General features: G+C 40.4%; 1 protein-coding gene across 3 annotated transcripts in view; it reads right to left on the bottom strand.

Annotated features, from left to right (window-relative positions):
- Window positions 1-17,453, bottom strand: part of SNTG2 (syntrophin gamma 2) — a 213,471-nt gene that overhangs the window by 48,948 nt on the left and 147,070 nt on the right. For all 3 annotated transcript variants that reach the window (XM_083495623.1, XM_083495624.1, XM_083495625.1), the window contains exons 9-10: window positions 15,465-15,592; window positions 5,545-5,674 (exon numbers count right to left, since the gene is read on the bottom strand). In XM_083495623.1, coding sequence (XP_083351749.1) covers window positions 5,545-5,674; window positions 15,465-15,592 — 258 coding nt within the window. The remainder of the gene's footprint in view (window positions 1-5,544; window positions 5,675-15,464; window positions 15,593-17,453) is intronic.

Raw genomic sequence — 17,453 nt, 5'->3', positions numbered from 1 at the left:
CAGTCACAGAAATATTCCCTCTGGAACCACATTCTGTTAGCCATTCTGCAAGATGCAGCTGTAGAGTCTCAGAGCTAAACCAACTGCTCCTACTCTAAAAAAGATGCCAGATTCTTCGGGCATTAATCCCACACTCTCTCTCTGTATGTACGTATGAAATAAACAGCATGCATGAATACCACCCCCCACCCCACCCCCAAAAACCCACAGCATCAAACATTTAAGGTCTTTGGTGCCAAACTGCTGAATCAATCAACTTAGCAAAAAGATAGCCTACCAAGCAAGGGGCGGGGAGAGAGAGAGATAGACTATGTGTGTGTTTCTGGAAACCGTAATATGGGATTGTGATATAGCCACATTCTTGATTGGCTTAGCATCTACTAAAAGGAATTCAGTAAAGGGGCAAACAAATGAAATCTGCTACACATTTAAATGTGTCTTCTGTCTTGTTTCCCTGCAGGGTTTTTTGGGGGTGGGATCCTAAAAAAATTTTTTTTACATGCTTTTCATGGCATTCAATTTTTAAAAATGTAATTTAATTTCTTTTAAAGTATTTACAAGGTGGTCTGAGGGCCGTTTTTTCTCATTTCCTTTTTTAAACATAGGAAGCTGTCTTACGCTTAGACAGACTACTGATCTATATAGTTTAGTATTGTCTAAATCGATTAGCAATGGCTACCCAGGGTTTCAGACAGGGTTTCTATTTATTTCCTAGCCCTAGCTAGGAGTATTCAACCTCTGACCTTCTGCATGCAAAGCAGATGTTCTACCACTGAGCTACAAACTTTCTTTCAACAGTTTTCAGCCATGGAGCAGGTAGACAGCCCAGCACTTGCTGAGCTTATTGAAAATGAATCTAAAAAATGCCCTGGATGTGCCGTTATGATAAACTATCCCTTCCTGGGTAACCGTAAGAGGAAAAAAGATGTCTGCTCCCATGACACTCCGAAGGCAGTAATCTTTTATTCCGTTTTACGTCCTTGATGGCCTTGCGGGGACATTGTGAGGAAGAAAATATGGCTGCCTCCTAGGTACATGGGAGCAGCCACCTTTTTTCTATGAAATTACACAGGAAGGGACAGCACATCAAATTGCACCACCACTTTTATACACATTTTCAACTAGCTCAGCAAACACTGTGATTTCTACATGCAGATCTTCTGACACCTTCATAAAAATGCAAGGGGTTTGCATCTAATTTTAGTCACATTCAGAGCATATTAATGGGCATGACTTCTCTGGGTATAACTCAGATACAAGCTAAATTGTACGCAAGCAGTGCTGTGGAAAAGTTCATAGATATGTGGTCTCATTTGTGTACCTTCCATGTTCAGTGTGGAGCTCAATCTGAAGCCAGAAGAGCTGAAAAAGGAGCAGGGAGTGGCTTGCCAAATTATTGGAGTACTACAATATATCCAAAACAATGGGAGAAATTGGAAGGATCTCAAAAGAGAAGATAGACAGGGACTGGAAGGTGTTTAAAGGATACTTGCAAAACCATATTGAAAAATCAGAACTCCTATTAGAAGAAACAAGTTCCGTTTTAAATACTGAAATACTAAATAAAATGGATAACAATGTGTAATAGAAAAAGAAGCATGAAATTAGGTTAAAGGTGTGTGAAAGAAAGTAACAGAAGTGGAAAGAAATTGCAATTGAGTAGATTAGAAGTCTAAAACAAAGGTGGGGTGAGGGGTGGTGGATGGTGATGGGGAAAGGAATTATCTGTGGGACTGAGTGTAGGTATGTTTGAATATTTTTAAGGATTGTATGAAATGTATGTATGCTTGTATATTCGTAATATGTGTGTATTAATGCTGAATTATTTTAACAATAACAGTTTTCAAAAAAAATTAAAAAAAGAAAAGAAAAAGGAGCAGGGAGAAGAGGTCATAACAGATGCCACTGGCGACTGGTGGGATTGGGATCAAGGTGCAAAGGAATGAGGCTTAAGGCTTTCCCTTCCCATTATGGATCCATGTGAGAAAAGTGGCCTGGATGCCAAGACCAAGGCACAACCCCAAGTCCCTGGCTATGAGCTCATCCAGGCCATCAGGATCCTGCTGATGCTCCCTCAGCATCTTTATCTTGGCCTCTCCCTCTTGCCTGGTGGACTCGAGTAGCCGCCCTGCCTCCTCCACCACCATGTTGAAGACGTTGGAACCACTTCTGGTGGATGGGCTGCAGGACAGCAAGTGTCCTGAGCGTGGAAGTGCTGTTGTACCTCCGGGCCAGCCTCTGCACCAAGTGCAGCCACAACTTGCGAACCAGGAGGTACAGGCTCATCTTGGACTTCGAGTGGGAAATGGACATCCTGATTATCAAGACTGATGTGTGTAACTTCCTAATCAGTGGTGACTGGGCAGACTACCTGGACTTAATATCCATCTTGCCACTGGAAGTAGGCCCAAGAGCTCTACCATGGCCCACTACCATAGGACCCCAGTTGGCACAACATCTGACTGAGCTGGCTTAACACTGGGCATTTTGTGTACAGTGGTACCTCTTTTTAAGAACTATTTGGTATATGAACTCCGCAAAACAGGAAGTAGTGTCCCGGTTTGCGAACTTTACCTCGTTCTACGAACGGAAGCCGAACAGTAGAAGGGCACCAGCGGCAGGAGGCCTCATTAGGGAAAGCATGCCTCGGTTTAAGAATGGCTTTGGTTTAAGAATGAACTTCTGGAACGGATTCAGTTCGTAAACCGAGGTACCACTGTATTTTATTGAACTTAAAAGAGTGAAAGATGATGAGTCATGGGAGCGTGGAGATTGTCTGCATGACCTTAACAGCGCTTAGCGTTTTTCCCTATTTAGTTGCTATTTTGTTAATGTTCTAAACATTGTTTTTTATATTATGAATGCCGTATAGATTTGTTAATTATATAATATGACTTTTGCTTGTATAAATTATATAATACAAACATTGTGATGTTTAGCTTATTTTTTAGTTGCTGTTTTTTAATAGTGTTTTAAAGATTGCAATTGTCTTATTCATGGTTTGTTATTTTATATGATTTATGCTGTATTTGTGATGTTATGTTCTGTCCTGTTATTGTTATTGTTATTGTTTGCAAGCTGCTTTGAGAGTCATTTGAATGAAAAGTAGCAGGGAAACCCAATCCAATCAATCAATCAATCAATCAATCAATCAATCAATCGTATCCAAACCCAGGAGGTAAGTCCAGAAGGTGAGAAACAGGGAACTTTGTTTTGTATTGTATTAAATCCTCCCCTATCTGTAGTCACTACAATGACAGATCACAAGATGCACTGTGGACCATGCCACGTCCTTCCACAAATGTTAGTAGCAGACTGCACACAACGCCCCCCCCCCCCCGCCATGTGTGTTTGCACCATGAAACTCAGCAGATGTTAGCAACACCTGGAGCAGTCTTTTCTTTATAAAGTCTCTCTGCTTACTGTTTATTTGAGAGAAAATCAAATAAACTAAGTTGATATTTGTAGCAGATTCTGTGAAACCAGAAGGTGAAAGTCAAAATCTATATAGAGCTGTGTGAAATCAATGCAATCATCTTTTAGGGCACTAGCTAAGATTTCACAAGAATGAAAGAGGTATCAAGTTAAAGCTCATAAAACACTTGGTTACATCCAGACTTTACTCCTGCTAGATCAGAAAGGGAAGTCCCTTATGCTCCTTCTCCACTACTCCTGCCACATTACTGCAACATTATTTCGGCGCATTGGGGGACCTTCTGGAACAGTGTGAATGGGAGCTTCAGGGGAAAGGGAATCTTCAAAAGTCATGGAATGGCAGAGTTGGAAGGTATTCTAAGAGTCACCTAGTCCAAACTCCTGCAATACAATTATCTCAACTAGATCATGCATGGCAGATGGCCACCCAACCTCTGCTTATAAACCTCCAAGGAAAGAGAGTCCACCATTTCCCGTGGGAGTCTGTTTCATCAGAAAGTTCTTCCTGATCTTTAGTTAGAATCTCCTTTCTTGTAACGTGAAGCCACTGGGTTCAGGTTCTAACCTCTCGAGCAGGAGAAAAAAAGCTTGCTCCATCTTCCATGTCACAGGATTTTAGATATTTGAATATGGCTTTCATATTTCCTCTCAGCCTCCACTTATCCAGGCTAAACATACCCACCTCCCTCATCCATTCCTCATAAGGCTTGGTTTCCAGACCCTTGATCATCTTGGTTGTCCTGCTCTGAATATGTTCTAGCTTGTCAATATTCTTCTTACATTGTGAGGCCCAGAAGAAGGACACAGTACGTTAGGTGCGGTCTGACCCTATATCTATCAACAGGAGTAAAGTCTGGCTCTAAGCGGATCACTCTGCCAGGTAAAAAGCCTTCTGGGGATGGAAGGAGCCTTTCTATCCATGGAAGACAAAGTCTGGATTCAATCCACAGATTCTCCGAAAAATTGTGGTTTTGCAAAATTACCTGCAAAATCAGTATTTTCAACTGAAGGAGGAGACTTGAAGTCAGCAGAAGTTGCAGTTTTGAAACCTCTATAGTGATTGGGTGTGACTTTTGTTTATTGATATGAATGCGTCTATAGCTATGTAGACATTCCAGTTAATCAGATATTTTTTAAGCTGTTGACACAGTAGTCCTTTGTGGGAAAGGGTTAAGTAGAGGAAGGCCACACTCTCACAGTGCTAGATGATGCCTATGAATGCCATGCATTTATGTCGACTAAAGTACATGTTAAATTATCCACACTTCTAATTTGTGGGGGTGGGGAAGAAACCATGAAGCCTTATCTGAAACATGCTTCCAATTTGGATAAGGGAACCATGCCCCACCCCAACTATTATTTCTGTATTTTATTTTATTTTTTGCTTCTAGAGGTGTGGTCATAGAGGGGAATTGGCAGGCAAAGATGGGGTGGCTTACCAGTAGAACATTGGCATGGTATCTTGATCTGGATTGGGAGCACATACCAGAAAAAGGGTCCCATGGTTTTTGTTTTTTCTTCAAAATAAAAGTGGCCGATTGAAGCATTTTTATTTTTTTTTAAGGTTTTGAATAATGAAATACTGTATGTTGTTTTGGAACCTGAATATGAATGCTCATGAAAGTATCAGTGAGCAAGCTAAGTACATGAGAGAGTATAGGGACAGCGGTTACAAAAGTATACATCCATAAATCTACAAGCGTTTCACCTTGTTATTTAAAAAATATTCATGTGAGAAGTGAAAGCAGCAGCTCCCAGGACTAATGGCACTGCAAAGCTTAAGGCAGGTCCTTACTGATATACTCTGTGACCACCACCCCTCCTGGAATGTAAAAGGCTGTTATTTTCTAATTCTCCCTTTTATAAAATGTGACTGATCACAATGAATGTTTGGAGAGTTTGCAAGGCATCATCAAATTTGACAAGGTGTGCCTTTTCTCTCCCCCTTTCCTCCCTGAAATCAATGTCTTTTTAAACACATAACAATATATTACACTGATCTCTGGCAGGTGGGAAAAAAATCATTCTGAATTGCTAAGGAAAAAAAACCCAAAACCAAAACCCAAACAACAAAAAAATAGGGGGGAAAGTATCTAGGAAGCAACATACATTTTGTAGTGTCAAATCATTGATGTTAGTTGATAATGCTCTCAGCCAGTCAACACTCTCCTGGGTTGAACAATACTGAAGTATCCCAGTGCTAACTCCATCGAGTGCCAGTACTTCAAATGCATTAGATCTGCAGCAAGAAGAAATATATATACACCATCAAGGATGCTATACCAGCCATTAGTCCTTACTTCTTATGGTGTCTCTGCAAATTAGTCCTCATGTACTATAAATGGTGAGTGGGGTGGGATGGGGGGTAGGGATGAAGATATCAAAACAGCAGAACTACAGTGCAAGGTGGAGAGATAGGTACAGGATTTGAGCATTATTATTATTACTATTATTCTGTAGTATTTCAGTTTTCAAACTAATTTTACACAGACAGATAACTCAGAACTGCATCACATCAGTTGCAGTGCTATGTGCAGATGAAGAAGAAGAAGAAGAAGAGTTTGGATTTGATATCCCGCCTTTCACTCCCCTTCAGGAGTCTCAAAGCGGCTAACAATCTCCTTCCCCTTCCTCCCCCACAACAGATGAGCTGGAGGATCATGTGATATAATTTAGCGTGGTGGTTGAGAGCATAATGTTTGTGCTCAGCCTTTGCAGCTTCAGATCTCAGCTCCACTACACACTCCCCTTGGTGGCCTGGGCTTTGCCAACCTGCTGTCTTACAGCCTCAGTTGTTTCACCTGTAATGTGGGGTTGAAAGTAACAGCTTATCCTTACATTGCAAATCAAAGGGCCGTTGAGATAATAACAGGTAGATTACTTAGACAGATTATGACTAGTATATGAAAGAATCAAACTGTTTGGATTACACATCTGTGTAACCAGATCGTGTGTGTGGAAAGGTTTGCCAAAGTGGGCTGAGTGGCAAATGAAGATTGAGTGGCAAGTTGTTCAGAGCAGTGTTGGCAAGAAAATGTACTTCCAGAAATAGCTAAAAAAGGAGATGAAGCAGAGAAACTGCATGGCCTCCAGCTCAAGCACTAGCCAGCTCCCGTACCCATGGCTCACGTTCTATCTGATATGGTCACGTCAAACTGCCTGATATATGAACAGAGGTGAAGACCAAGCTGATGCATGAATCATAAGCTTGGGGCATCTTGAGCTATTGTGCATGGTGGACCAAGGCTACAATCTTGTGCTTTTAAAATAAGAGAAAATAATATAATTAGTGTCTTGCAATCTTGAGAAGCTTTTGCATGTATGCACACGCCCGTGCAAATTTTTCTATGCTTCATGAGTAAGTGTGGCACTATTCATATGTAAACTGACTAGCCATTATTGTATGGGATTCAGACATGCAGATAGCTTGGATAAATGAAAGCCTTCAGCAGGTAATTGTTCTTTCATAATTTAACTATAAAGAGCAGGAGGCCTACTGTGTTTAAGTGAAGCATATTAGTACAGTTCACACCACAGGGTACCTTGGGGCATGGAATCAGAATTTATCTGAACTGACAGTAAAATGGCTGGGCAGCCTGGTAATTCTGAACTGGATCTGGGCCTGGCTAGTCATTTTATGGGTCAGGAAATACCAAGAGAAAGGTGTTATATCTTCATACTGAAATCAGTGACCTATCAAGCTGGTTGTAAAGCTATCATTAAGATAAATGCAGCATGCCAACAAGGAATTAAATAAATTGCATTAGGGTGAGTTACTATGCAAGACTTCTTCTCCTTCTTCTCCTTCCCCATATTCCTACTGTGCTAAGGAAAATGCCATGAAAAAGTTAGACTACATCAGTACTCACAATGATAATTCCAAAAGGGACACTGGGCATCTTCACAATTCACTCACCGATACCATTAATTAAAATGAAATAAGGATTTCTGTATTTTTGTTATGGCTCTATGTGAGCTTTTAAATAATTAACATTCAGGTCAATCATCTGATCCAAGGCCTGACTTTCAAGGGTTTGTTCTTAGCACCATTTCTAAAACAGAACTGTAAGCTTACAGAACCCAAGTCCATTTGAATGTGACCTATATTTATACACAGTGGTTACAGTTCAGTTCAGAGCTAGGCTTTAGCACTCTTCACTCTCCGTAGGGTAGTGTACTAGTAAACCCCCCCATTTTATTTTTCATTAGTGGCCAGTGTGGCATGTGGTCACTGGGCTACGGGACCAGACTAGTCCCCTAAATGTTTCCCTGGCACCACCTTCCCAAAGCTCAGGAAGCTTCTGCCCGGCTTAGGGAGGGAGGTGTGATGCTCTGATGGGTCCAAGAGCCCTCCCAACACCATCCCAAAACCTGCCTGGCTTTTGGAAGGAAGCAAGAGCGCTCCAGCTTCCTGTCAGAGCCCTGGCATCTCCTTAAAGCCCAGGAAGTTTCTGCCCGGTTTAGGGAGGGAGGCGTGATGCTCACGCCCCCCCATTGCTTTTGCAAGCTGATGCTTCTAGCCCTAACTGTTCCCCTACAAAAATGTCACCGCACACCACTGTTGGTGGCAGTATATTGCATTGGCCCTTCATTGGCACCTACGTTGTTTTTAGCCATATGTTTTTAAAACCCATGACCAAGGAAAACATCTGTATCAGTTCAATTTCTGTCATATCGCGAAAATATTGGAATGGGTTGCAAAATATTTTAATGTAACTTAACCTGGATAAGAATCCTGTAGCAGCAGGACTCCCCCCCCCCCAGCCACAACTCAGCTGGTGGCACCTTTCAGATTGGCGCCATTGTCATTATAAGAGAACAAGGGAGGTGTTCATGGTGAGTTCCAGCACCTCTTTTTCTAGAAAGATAACACTGGGTAAGAGTTACTGAGTTGAAGAAACAGGTAGGTAGCCGTGTTGGTCTGATGCAGTTGAAATAAATTAAAAAATTGTCCAGGAGCACCTTAGAGACCAACTAAGTTTGTTCTGGGTATAAGCTTTTGTGTGCATGCACACTTCTTCAGGTATTTCTTAATTTAAGAAAGATTGCAGGAGCTGAGCAAGAACTTGAAACAGCTGCATCATGTTGACTGTCAAAGGGAGAATCATTTTCCCTGTTAGTAAAGTGAATGTCCAAAGGATCAAAGTGGACTAAAGGAGAAAATATGAGTGTTAATTATATTGTTGTTGTTTAGTTGTGTCCAACTCTTCGTGACCCCATGGACCAGAGCACGCCAGGCAATTATATTATTTTGCCTTTAAAAAATCAAATCAAAAAATCAAACAAAGCTAATATCTAAAGAGAGCAAAATAATAACAAGGAAAGGAAAGCAAAAGAAGAAAAGCAAAAACAAAGCAAAAACAAAACCCACACCCAAACAAACACTAAATTTTATATTCTATCAGCCTTCTATCTTAATCTTCAATTCACAAAGAGATCTATGTCTTCCCAGCTCCCACCTGAGACAGCTCCAATCCTTCTCAGCCTCACATTCAGGAAAAACAACAACTCTGTTCTATCTGCCACAAAGATATCTTCTATCAATGTTCTCTCTGTTTGTATCTTATCAGCCATATAATAATATAATTTAATATTAATAAAAAACTATCAAAAACTAAATAATAAGAAAAACAAAAAGAGAAAAGGAGATACTCTTCCATCTGCCAATTATAATCATATTATTTCCTATTCTCATTACCATACTCTAAACTTGTGAAAGATCCAGCCAGAGAACTTGAAAACAATTCTAGGAAAAGCTATTACCACCAGCAGTTAAATGCAGCCCATTTTTCGGAAGCAGTGCACAATTTAATGCCAGGTATTGGAAGGAACTTATAGCAAATAGCTATTGCCCTCATGCCCTAGCTTGTAAAGCTTAAAGAAGCATTCCAAACAGGATTCTTGATTTGATCCAGCTTGGTTCTTATGGTGTGTTTGGGTTTTTTAAGAAATATGATCACAACGGTCATAATGTTCCTTGAAGATACAACCATATCTTGGACCAAAGGACACAAAATAAATTAAACAAATACAAATTATGTCTTTTGCAAAGGGTATTACCATCCCATGTAAAGCAGAAACTGGGCAATTCCAATAAACAACAAAATTTTGACACTAATATACTTAAAAGCCCTCAGATATAACAGTATCAGCATTATCTTGTTGTCCAAAGAGGTTCAATATATATTTTCTCATCAGAACATTCCTTGGTATCTTAAATTTCATTGATGAGAATACAGTGGTACCTCGGGTTAAGAACTTCATTTGTTCTGGAGGTCTGTTCTTAACCTGAAACTGTTCTTAACCTGAAGCACCACTTTAGCTAATGGGGCCTCCTGCTGCCTCCTTGCCGCCGGAGCACGATTTCTGTTCCTGAAGCAAAGTTATTAACCCGAGGTAATATTTCTGGGTTAGAGGAGTCTGTAACCTAAAGCGTATGTAACCCGAGGTACCACTGAACATATCTGACTTCTTTCTCAACAAATTATGCTGGGAACTGCTGAATTCTCAAATAGTTTATCATCAGGCCTTGAGTTCTTGACCATGGTTGTAGTCAATATTTAACATTAACTCTAACTCTGGCTTGTTTTATTCATGTAATGAAAGTGCTCATTCGTTTACTTTGAGCAAACATGTAAGCAAGCTTGGGTGCTTTGATTAAATGGTCCATATGCAACTTAAAACAGTAAAATGCCGCAAGGAAATTCAGGGTCAAAGTAAGGAAGCAAGAGACCCAATGCTGTGCTATGGCAAAATTTCTTACAAAATCAGGCCAGGCAATATTGATTTGCCTCAGAGCTAATGTTACATTAGCCCAGGTACCAGAATTTCCACAGTTTAGCCAAAGAGAAATCACAAATCACAAATGTTGTAATAAGAAGAGCTGTTGCATGATCTTGCAAGAGGACTGTTTACTGCCCAGATACATATCTTAAAATGTCAGGTTTCAGCTTCACGATAACTGGAGAAGTGAAGCAGACATCTAAGGTCTTTGCGATGCAGGTCAGTATGAAAAAATTCAGTTTATTCCACAGAAAGAACATGAAAAACAGCACATTAATTGGCAGATTAGACCTTGGTACTATGAAATTGTTAAGATCAAAACATGCCTCGTATAATTTGTTTCAAAGCCTGCTTTTCAAAATGGTAATTGTTTGTATGTGATCTACCCTAATATCCTTTGCAACAATTGTTCTCGCTTTGAAGTTAGCTTTCGTTAAGCTAGCACTTTATTGTATCAATTGACAGAACATGAAAGGAAAGGGAAAAGGCGTGTAGAAACATACCTGCATTGTTAGAAAAGGACAAAGAAAGGCAAGTTGCTAACGTTAAGTTCAGAGTTTTTAGGCTGAGCACTTTCTGCTTGCATGATAGAAATAAGCCACCATTGGAAGAAGTGTTATAAAATGTATTGTCAGGCCTGGGAGCCAAATGGAGCAATCTAGTCCAGCCCTTAGCGATGTCGCTGGGCCATTCTCCGTCTCCAAGCCATCCCTCCTGCTCTCTTTACCCTCTTCTAGTGTTATTCCTTGGCTGGGATGCATAGAGGAACTGCCATAATGCCTCTTGCTTATTACATGAATAGGGGTTGGAAATATGTATACTTTTGGACACTTCTGGTTGTTATACAGCTGTGAAGTAGCCAAGTACAAAGGAAAGAGCTTCATCTATTGCCCCAACCCACCCCCATTACCACCTTGTCTTCCCCACAAGGAGGTTCTCAAAAAGCTAATGTGCCCCATAGACTGAAAAAGATTCCCCTGCACTGATCAACACTATGCATTTTTGTACAAACTTCTTGTTAAGTTTCAGTCTGCAATATTTTGCTGGACAAATATTCTACTAAGCGTGGGCTCGGAAAAGTTGTTTCTTCTGCATCCTTATCAGAAGGAGGCAGCTTTACTGAGTTCCCTCTACACTTTGGTTAATGCAAAGCCTATGGCCCTCATTGTTCAAGGATGTACTCTAGTGAAATCCTCATAACGGGTATGATGAAACTTCCCTTTCTTTTCCTCCCTCCTGCCCCTTCTTCTGTCCCTTCACTGCTCTATAGGGTGCCCCAAGTTTCTGAAGCAGATTGTAGGGATGGATAGGGGGGCTGAAAGGGGGAAGGAAGAAGTAAGTACCATTGCACACAATGTGCTCAAATCTGCTTAGTGACCTTAGCGATCATTTCTTATTTTGCCCAAATACTTGCCATATGTTCCATTACCCCTAAAGTCATACTTCCCCTAAATCATCTACTTTCTCTGCATTTAATTTGTTGTCCTTGCTGTATTATGTTTGGTGTAGATTATTTTAGCACCTGAACTGTTTTTCGTTTTAAAAGGAGTTGCATCTACTGTGTGAGACATTAAACTTTCTACCTGAAAGAGGGTAAAAGAAAAACAAAAACAAACAAACATGAATCAGAATAACAATCATACAGCGGATTTAGATTACTATTGTATATCAATGCTAAAACACACATCCTGTAAAATCCAGATGTAACTACTACTATTACTACTGATATTAGATCAGTCAGGCATAGTACGGCCAATATGGACCCAATCACTTTCTAAAAATATTGTCTTTTGATATCTTAAAAAAAAAAAGCGTTCATAGTGGCCAAGCCCAAAGTGTGGCTTACTGGGACCATGTGAATACACTGGTTCTCATAAAGAGGCTGACATTTGCTTTGTTCCTACCCATTCAGTTTAGTACACTGTGGGGCAGCTAAGCCAAGTTTTGACGTAGTGTGTCACCCAAACCTAGGACTGTGGTTAAGCTCTCTTCTCCTTAACCAGGATAGCTCAGTTGGTTAGAGCATGGTGCTGATAATGTCAAGGTTGCAGGTTCGATCCCTATGTGGGACAGCTTCATATTCCTGCATTGCAGGCAGTTAGACTAGATGATCCTTAGGGTCCCTTCCAACTATGATTCTATGGTCTGTAGCCAATGCTTGTTCTCTGGCTATAGACCATGGTTAAGCAGGAGAAAGGTTAACTGTGATCCCACCTTTGGACAACAAGCTAAGCCAGGCTTAATAGTCATGGCAATTAGGAATACAGCTAACTAAAAGTGTAACACTGCACTTGCACATGGATAAGTGTACAAATTCCTGTGCTTAGTAACAGTACATAATGATGGATATTGTTTTATTTCATGCTGATTTCTAGGTAGATCATCGCAAAAATTGCACTTAACTCAAATGCCTTTTTGTCCTGTAGTAAAATAACATGAATAACGACAAAGGAAATTATACCTTTGCTTGGTCACACATTCATTACTTCAGCATAATTGCTGCTATTTATAGTTTCACTTTACTATGCTTCACTTCCTCTCTGGTTTATCGTGTGATAAAGTCGCAGGAGAGAGAGCTGTGGGGCTGCAGAATTCGTAAATCACACATGCAAGGTCAGTTATCATGGAAGCAGCCCTTCAGTGATGTGCAAAGGCTGTGTACAGACAGTCTAGTTAGGGTAAGCTCTCCTGCTGCATAATTCATTTCAGCTGGTACTTTTACGGAGGAACGGGTTGTTAGGAGAGGAGGCAGAGCTGCAGGAGACTTTCTTGAACAGGATCTTCCCTGCAGGACATTGGCTTATAGAAAGTCTCCTGTGTTTTTCCCCCAGAAGGCACCACTGGGGCAGAAACTCTCAATGCTTCTCTGACTAGGTGGATTGAGGGTGCATCGAGTTGGCATATCACTCATTAGCAATGCTCCTCCTGTTGCAGTGGGGGCTGCTATCCTGGCTTCTTTCTTGCAGAGATCTTCCTCAGGCAGATACCATAAGGGGGGGGGGGGTGGCATGGACTTCTCTTTATGCTTTTACTAGACCCCAAAGCTGTGCTTTTTCCTTGCCATACATGGGATTTGGCCATAGGATTCTGCAGAGGGTCCTAAGTTCTTTAAGGTTTTTTTGTGTCTTTCTGGTATCTCACCATAATGGATGCAGCTCAGTTACATTGCAAAAGAAAAGCAAAAACTGCAAAGTATTCCCTTCCTATACCAGATCAGCTCATTTAAATCAAGGGACAAGCACCCAATGGATATCACCCAAAGTTTATATAGATGGTGTAAATATATGTGTGTGGGGGGGTGCATGTGTAAAGAACAGCATGGAATTAATAATGTGTTTCGTTCACTTTAAAAATGCACTGGTATCTTCCCATTAGCTGAACAAATGTCCGAGAAACAATACGTGCCTCTCAGCAGCATAATGCCTATCAGTGAGAAACAAGTCCTGAAAGTTCAGTAGGGTGTTATAATCAATGGTGTCAAAGATACTGACAAGATGTAAGTTTATAGAAAAGATTAAGGTGAACAACAGAGATGGAGGAGCACCGGGGATCAGATAAGGCTATAACCTTACGACAAGCAATCTGTATTGTGTGCAGAAATCTGGAACCCGTCAGGAATATTTGAAGAAAATAAAAGATTATTTAGAATGAGATAGCGAGAATGCCAAAAAATAGATCACTATCTCAGGCATCAGAATGAGAAAAATGACAAAGACTAGTAGGGTCATTTTACGTTGCTTGCTCACTGCCTAATGTAGAGAGACAGCGAGAAAAGCTTTATTTGTGGCTGTTTTGTGTGTGCTTTCAGTGTTTAAAGATGGCAAACACAACCTCTCAGTGCAGTGAAGGGGCATTCCCCCCCCCCTGCCCACAAGCTTCTGGAGAATGCAAATGTCAGGACTGTGAATTCCATGTTGGCTTCTCTGTTCCAATAAGCAACGCTGCTGCTGGCCAGGGGTTAGGATTGCATTTTCATTAACCTCCATAAATATTCCTTGCACTTTCTAAACAATGCTTCCCCTCCCCTTCTTTTCCCTCAAAATAATTCATAACACATGGGAGCTATCACCTATTATGCCGTGCATAATTTTATACACTTCTGCTGCTCTTATCTACCTTTTCTCTCCACTAAAAAGCCCCCAATGCTGCAACTTTTCCTCATAGGAATGTTGAAAGGGTTCGTTATTAAGTAGGAGGGGAATACAGGGAAAATGAATGTGTTTGTGTGTGTTGGAGGGGGGCTACGAAAGAGTTTAAGCCAGAGGGACTTCTTTACATTGTGAGCCAACAAATGTAAACAAACAAAGTCAATCACTGAAGGGAGATTTTAAAAGATTTTGGAGATAGTGCCAGAAACTCCAGATAGTACTTTATGAGGAATTCTTCCTCTGATGCAAAGGTAACGCAGTCTGAGTTGGGTGTTCCCATATCACAAATAAAGGGACGTGATGAACGTCCCTGTGGAACGCCCTCCCATCAGATGTCAAAGAGATAAACAACTACCTGACGTTTAGAAGACATGTGAAGGCAGCCCTGTTTAGGGAAGTTTTTAATGATTGATGTTTTAATGTATGTTTAATCTCTGTTCGAAGCCGCCCAGAGTGGCTGGGGAAACCCAGCCAGATGGGCGGGGTACAAATAATAAATTATTATTATATTATTATTATGAAAGCTTGCCCACCTTCTGGTTCATCGCAGATTCCAAAGGGATTCCGGGATATGATGCCGTTGCAGAGAAACAAATGGACATTTAAGGTTTGGGTTGTGGAAGAGTGATGATTAAATTGGGTAGAGGTGGGACTTCAAGCTCTCATTTACAGTTTGCCGGTTTTAGTCTGGTCATAATTGTTACCTGCCCTGAGCTTAGAGAGTAAGTGGCAGGATCATAAATGTAAACAAAGAAACAAATCAACTCCAGCTGGATTTCCCCCATGCTTACAAGCCATCAGCCCGGCTTCTTTTTCTTGGTGAGCTTGGAATCAATTGTTGGAATATTTTTTTCGTTACATATTATGACTGTTGAGAGAAAAATGTCCCATAGGGTTGTAGTCAACCGACTTTTACTCAAGAGTAGACCCACTGAAATTAATGGCCGTGACTAACTTAGGTCCATTGATTCCAATAGGAGTAAATGTTAGTTGAATACAGCCCACAGACCTCTTCCATGCATTTTCAAGCAGCCAGTCCCTTGGCTGCGAGGAGCAGGATGCAAATCGTGTAACCTAACTCTTTTTCAGATTACAAACCTTAATTTATTTGTTCCAGCTTTGTACCTCGAGATTCGGGCCATCGACAAAGGAACTGATAAGGTGTCCAGCCAGCGCTTCTCATATTTTGGTTCATTAGCTATGGGTGAAGAAGGTGATGATGGCGCCTGTATAGAATAAATGAGAATCAGTAAGCACAGTCTACTAGATCACACTGTGTAGGAAACATGAATATTTATCTGTGGATGTGCCCTTTCTCAAAACTAATAAGGCAGAGTAATATCATTGTTTGGGAAATTCAGAGTGCATGAAAAAACCACAAAAAACAATAATGTATGTAAAAATTGAACATTTGTGAGCTGTCTGAGCTCATTTTCTCCCCTATTATTTGTGCAGTCGTAACATTGCTTTTATTTCTGTTAAAAGCATAAGCCTTGCACATGACAACATAATGTTTAAGTGATAAATAATGCTAATTTACATGTAGCAGACCTCTCAGAAGTCTTATTTACTTCAAAAGCACAATAAAGTAAGAGGATAATGTGGTTGCAAAACACTGTACCTTGTCAGTTTTTTCCCCCCAATTTCAGAGATAAATAAAAGAAAATGTGCATGTCTATCTTGATATAAGGAACTATGAATACAAAGTTCTTCATGGGCACACCATGAGCTCTGCAACAAATTATTGTTTCCTTATTTACTGCATTTAAGAACATGAAACTACATGTAACCTCTGCAAAGACAAATCATATTAACTGCCTTGTAAATAAACAAAACTTGCACAGATCAAATCTGAAATAACTTGTTCTGATGAGGCATGGTACTAGACACTATTTAGTACAAAAGTATACAATCAGATACACAGAAGCAAACACCAATATTGGCATTTCATTGGTAGAGTTTGTTTCAATTCCTGCAAGATGTTATATGTCCATTTTTGAAAGCTCATTGAAAGCAAGGGTCAAATATCCCCATGCTCCTTCAGTCAAAACTTTCTTTCAATTAGTGGTTCCAGCTCCAAAACCAGCACCCCCCCTCACAGATAATGAGTGTGCTAATCATGTGTTTGCTTCATAGCTGATAGCAATTTAAGAAGCTGCACTATTCCCACTGGTGCCTGAAGTTTTGCAAATAATTGCAAAAGTATTGCTAAGCTTGCCAACTAAGAAAGAATTAAGCGAATAAGGTGTTTTCATGAGAAATACTCTGGCATTAGCCACTGAAGAAACAGACAATATGTCCTGTAAATTGGCACAAGTCAGAATGTACAGTAACAACAGATCATCAATTTATTTCATTTTGTAGTTTGCCCAATCCTAAAAGTTCCGATATTCAAAGAGGGACCATACATCGCCTTGTTCATTCACCAGCCTTATAATGATGAAAAGTCTTGCAATTAATGGCTGGGAAGACGATTGATGAAATGTGGCATATTCAAAGATCTCGGAGTGCAGCAAAGCAGACATTTTCACATTTTACATAAAAGTCATTGCCATTGCATTGTTCTTCACTTTGCCACATGAGAGAGCCTGACACTCAGCAAGAAAAAAGTGACACATCATGAAATGTATTATTCATTCAGTGAATTGCACTAAGTAGTACTAAGCAGAAAGGTGATAGCAACTGCACAATATGAAATACTTATTGTGCTTCAGATTAATAAACGTGCTTATTAATCCATCCATAATACAACATACACACCTCTCAGGATACAAGCCTCTACTTAATTTATACCAGCTATAGAATTTTAATATTTGTTCCTCTGTCCTGGTAGATCTTGGATATCTGCTTGCTCCAGGCACCCTGCACTGGCCCAATGTCACAAATACATCAGTGTAGTGTTGCATTGTGTCTACATCATCTCACAGATTGCCCTGCTTCAGAATTTCACCCATGATGATTTAAGAGGAACTCCTGCTCTTCCATCTCAGTTGGGAAACAAGCACAATGCATCTCACATGACATCAGCAGTGACAGAAGTGCAACTGTTCTAACAGTTTCCATCCTGAACCTTTTTTTTTATTTACT

The sequence above is a fragment of the Podarcis liolepis genome, assembly GCF_965112155.1.
Source record: "Podarcis liolepis genome assembly, chromosome: 3".
In the NCBI taxonomy this organism is placed as follows: domain Eukaryota; kingdom Metazoa; phylum Chordata; class Lepidosauria; order Squamata; family Lacertidae; genus Podarcis; species Podarcis liolepis.
Note: the sequence above shows the minus strand (reverse complement) of the source record. Positions and strands in the feature narration are given on the sequence as shown.